Here is a 4,835-nt window from a genome sequence, read left to right as displayed (position 1 = left end):
ATATACTACCATTTTTTCTTTTACATAATACAACGATGTAAGTACTACATAATGCTTTTCATGAATTGCATGATGAACATATTAAGGTAGTCAAACGAATTGCACTATGAAAATGTGAGTCAGAAGTACTCAATTCAACGTAATAGAAGCATTTATATACATTTTAATGAGTTTGTGACTAAGTCGAGTATTTATTGATCCGTAAACGTTTAGTCGAGTTTTGTGATTAAGTTGAGTATTTATTAATATATAATTGTTGATGCAATTAAATTACAAAATACGATAATTAATAGAGAATATAAAGAAAATATAAAAACAAATAATTATTTATTATATTTAGAATTAATATATAATATACTATTAAATACATCCGATGGAAATAGATAAAATGATTTTATTAATATATTATCACTGATTAAAATTAAAAAAACGAATAAAGATTTTATTAATATATTATTATTGATTAAAATTCAAAAAAAAATGTTAAAAAAATTTCAATAAAAATTTTAATTTTTTCCACTCCATTTTACTCATTTATAAATAATAATAAATTATTAAGAATAAGATGTGTTTTTTTAATATTTTATTTATTTATATTTAGATTAATTTAAGATCTAAAATAAGATACCATTAAGATATACTATTTATTAATTTAGATGTTTTAAATTATAATTTAACTTTATAAATAGACCAATAAAAGTTTAGCATAAAAAAAAAATTCTAACTTAATGCATCAGAGTTAGATTTATACTTCTCATATCAAAAAAAGAAGAGGAAGAAACCAAATAGAAACAAAATACAATTTGAACCAACAACCAATCACTAAATCTTGTGGTACATGAATATATAAATAAAGAACAACCACAAATATATCACTGTATATTCATGAAATATGTTCACCTACCTGTTAACTAAACATGTAGTAGGTGAACAACAAACAACAACCAAGATACAAAGAATGTGAAAATGTAGTCCACCCAAAAGTTTTAATAATAGAATTACAACCAAAATCCAAATAAAAAAATTGAATTTTTATATTTTTTTATACAAACACTCAAAAACCTCATGAGAAATCTACCTATTTACCTATTTACGTATCACTTCATTCTACTGTATTCCATCCATTCAAACAAAGTCTTGTACAAATTCTTATATAGAGATATAGATCATATCCACCATAAATCAATAATTGAAATAAGATAGTGATGATATTAATTTGATAAAAATACTATTCAATCAACGTCAATAAGTTATTGTCTTAACCATAAAAATAACGAAGATTATGTGTTATTATTTCTAAAAAAAGTATCGACTATTTTAATGCGTAGAACTCACCAATGTGTGACATTTTAATACATGAAAAAAAAAATGGAAGAATATTTCAAACATTTTAATGCGTGAAAAAACAAAACGAAAGAATATTTGAAACTATTAGATGTTGACTATTGGAATATGTAAATAATAATGTATGTGAGATGAATTTAATTGTTGTTATGATGCGAGATGAATTTTAACTATTTCTCGCCTTCTTTTTAGAGCCCAAAAATATCTAAAATTATGAACATAACCACATTTTAATAAAATACTCAATAATTCACAATTTCATTTAGAAATAATAACAATTTTTTAAAATAAATTTAAAGATTTTTTTAAAAATAATATTTTAATTTTTGTTTGTTTACTATTATAATAATAACTTTTTTTTATCAAATAGATTTTTAATATGTTTGTCTACAATTATGTAAAAGTGATTTTTTTAAACTACAAAATATCATAAATAACATAAAAATTGATGTTCAAGAAAACATGTATGTTAGAATTGATTGCAAATGACAAATGAAAAAAGAAATTATAGTATAAAGATAGTCTCCTCATTTTTCATTAGAGATCCATTAAATTTTGTATTTTCTAAAAAAATCCTCATTTTCTCTTTTATGAGATTCTTAAAAAGCTACCATAATTAGCTTTTCAATTACGGGAAAATGATTTTTCTTTAAATCTGAAACAAAATCATAAAAGCAATTAAAAATAATTTTTTTAAAATCTGAAACAAACATCATAAAAGTAATTGAAAATAATTTTTGATTTAGAAAAATAGTTTTTTATTAATAAATATGAAACAAACTCACCCAAAATTAACCAAAGATTGGATTTTTTTTTATTTTTTTGGGATCTCTTTACATGGCAAATCTTTATGTTAGAAAGCAAACACATACAAAAGCCAGAAGGCATGTTGATATGACAATTCTTTCTGCCAGAAGGCAAACACACAACAAATAAGGTTTAATACACGTTGACATCCACATAAGTACACATATATCTTACAATGTGTGAATAGAAAATTCACAACTGACACATCTAACGGCAGAAAATTGATTCACTTGAAGGGAACAAAAGCAGAACAGCACAACAAGAAATGACACAGATGGCTCAGCTCTACTGCTCATCCCATTCGTCATTCTTGTATGATACAAGTGTGTCCACCTTGTGAATCTGAATAACCAAAACAAGTATTACTACTCATAACCAAATTTACCAAAGCATGTCTCAGTCAGATATATAACGAAATGGTAAATCCAAAATTCACCTTAGTATCGAAGGAATGCAATTTCACCATTTGCGGATTCGCAATCAGCTTTGGATCACTCTCAATCCAAGTGAATGGAACTGCCACGTCTGTGTCGGTATATGCTAATACATCAAAAACACCTGAAATAAAATAGCAAGTTCAGCCAGAAGATAAAACAATGCAAAATGCAGAAGATGAAGAATATTTAGTGCAGCTTACAAGGTTCATCCAGGCATGGCAAATAGGTGATACTCGAAGCAACCTGCCTCATAATGGCCTGTATCTCTCTCATGATTTCCTTGTCACTCTTCTCCCTCGACACACTGAAAGAATTAAAATAATTAAAAGAATAGAAAGTAAAAATCAAGGGATATATTTTTTGGGAATAGAACTAAGTCTTGGATATAGTTAGGCTAAGTTACTCACCTTTTCTCAACAACTTCACTATCAGTCTCAATGCTGAAGTTCCACCTTTCAAGAACCTCACCAGTAGACTTGCTCATTATAACAAGGACAATCCTCTGCAACTTGCCAGCTTCGAGCCATTCTTTTCAACATTCAAAATTCAAACAGCTCAATCCTCAACAATGGCCCATAAGGATATTACAAAAACACTCTAAAATTTGAATAGACATTAATCACGCTAAGAAGAATAAAAAAGCTGAATAGTGAATATTAATCTTAAAATCAATTCAAATTCGTACCATTTCCACAACAATGAAATACAATTAACTTAAAAATCCCCTATTCAGCTATTCTACCTCAGTAATTATTCCAAACATTAATTGTTTCAATTTCACCACGGCACAAAATAGAAAACCACAAACAAAAAACAATTATAGAAATGAACAACATAGGGTTGCTATTTACCAGAGAGCTGAGCAGTTAAATTGGCTATAAAAGATTTAACACCCTCATCTTCAGTAAGCAACATAGGAAGTCCATATTTCTTCACCTTCACAAAGCTTTCTTCTGGATAAACTCCACGGTTGTAAAGTATGCTGAACAAATTCACCATAAAATAAAAAATTAAACTTGTTAATTAATATCACAAAATTTCAAATCACATAACTGGGATATATGAAAAACTAAGACCCTTAAATAAAATGTTAAACAAAGAGGACCAAACCTGTTGGCAGCATATCCTGATTTGAAAATAACCCAAAAAAAAATAAATCAGACATTACTTTATAGAGTGAAAAATACCGATATATACAAAAATGAAAGAAATTGGAGGAAAAAAAATGAAGAGAGGTGTATGAATACCGAAAAACTCGCTAACGATTGCTGCAGAACCACGAAGAGTGATTATGTCTTTGGAACCTGTTCTTGAGGCCATGTTCTTATATCACTGTGGGATTTCAGAAATCAGAGTGTGATTTGCGATTCGTAAAATGTTGACAAGTTCCGATTTAAGGAATGATGTGATCAAGTAAAATGGGAACGATTTTTAGGGTGTTGGAATTAGAAGAGTAGAAGAGAGAGCGCGTAGTATGAACTGATTAGGAAAAGTGGGAGAAGAGGATAATAAATTAGGGATTTGGATGGAAAGAAACTTGAAGAGGAAGCACCGTAACGGCTAGTTCTATTTTATTTTGGGTTTATATTTTCATTGGGCTTTTGTTGGCTTTTGATCCATAAGAAAGCGTAAATGTTATTTTAAATTTGCTTGTTTAACGGTCAGGTTTCCTAATCGCTTTTTGATATTCCCTTTAACGAGTGCACGTGCACGTGCGATTCTCTTTTGTTCTTTTGTAATCAACTATAAATTTAAGAAAAGTAAGCCCTTGTAAAATTAAATATTTGTCCTAATTAGTTTTATTATTAGATCACTAATTGAATCATTAATAAATGAAAATAATACTGAAAAAATAAAACTGTAAAGGAAATATAATTGTCATCTAAATAATTGATATTTAAAATAAAAATATTAGTGGATGCTTTAATGAGACAACAATATAATTATATAAAGAGAGATTTGCAATTTCATTGCAAAATTACATAAATATCGTCTAATATTAAATATTTAGAGGAGTCATTGACATGTAAATCATAAAATGATTTTGTAATTAAAAATTGCGAGATAGATGCATTAAAAAAAAACAAAAAATGACAAATATTTATTTAATGATAAATATAAAAAATCAAAATATAAATATTTGTTATTTGTAGATAAAAAATGTAGGAAAAATATTTATTAGTGATAAATAATAAAAAAGATAAATACATATTTGTCATTGATAAATATTTAAAAATAAATAAATAT

The 4,835-nt window shown here is 26.8% G+C and overlaps 1 protein-coding gene across 1 annotated transcript; it reads right to left on the bottom strand.

Moving 5' to 3' along the window:
* Positions 1–2,213: 2,213 nt before the first annotated feature.
* Positions 2,214–4,177, bottom strand: LOC101491886 (mitotic spindle checkpoint protein MAD2). The gene is made up of 7 exons (XM_004502273.4): positions 3,836–4,177; positions 3,699–3,714; positions 3,440–3,570; positions 2,996–3,116; positions 2,789–2,892; positions 2,588–2,709; positions 2,214–2,493 (listed from the first exon to the last, which is right to left on the bottom strand). Exons 1-7 carry the CDS (start codon positions 3,906–3,908, stop codon positions 2,437–2,439), a joined length of 624 nt encoding a protein of 207 aa, XP_004502330.1. The 5' UTR covers positions 3,909–4,177; the 3' UTR covers positions 2,214–2,436.
* Between the last annotated feature and the right edge of the window lie 658 nt (positions 4,178–4,835).

This window comes from Cicer arietinum, chromosome 5 (genome assembly GCF_000331145.2).
Source record: "Cicer arietinum cultivar CDC Frontier isolate Library 1 chromosome 5, Cicar.CDCFrontier_v2.0, whole genome shotgun sequence".
NCBI classification, from domain to species: Eukaryota; Viridiplantae; Streptophyta; class Magnoliopsida; order Fabales; family Fabaceae; genus Cicer; species Cicer arietinum.
The sequence above is the reverse complement of the archived record's forward strand: the minus strand, read 5'-3'. Positions and strand labels throughout refer to the sequence as shown.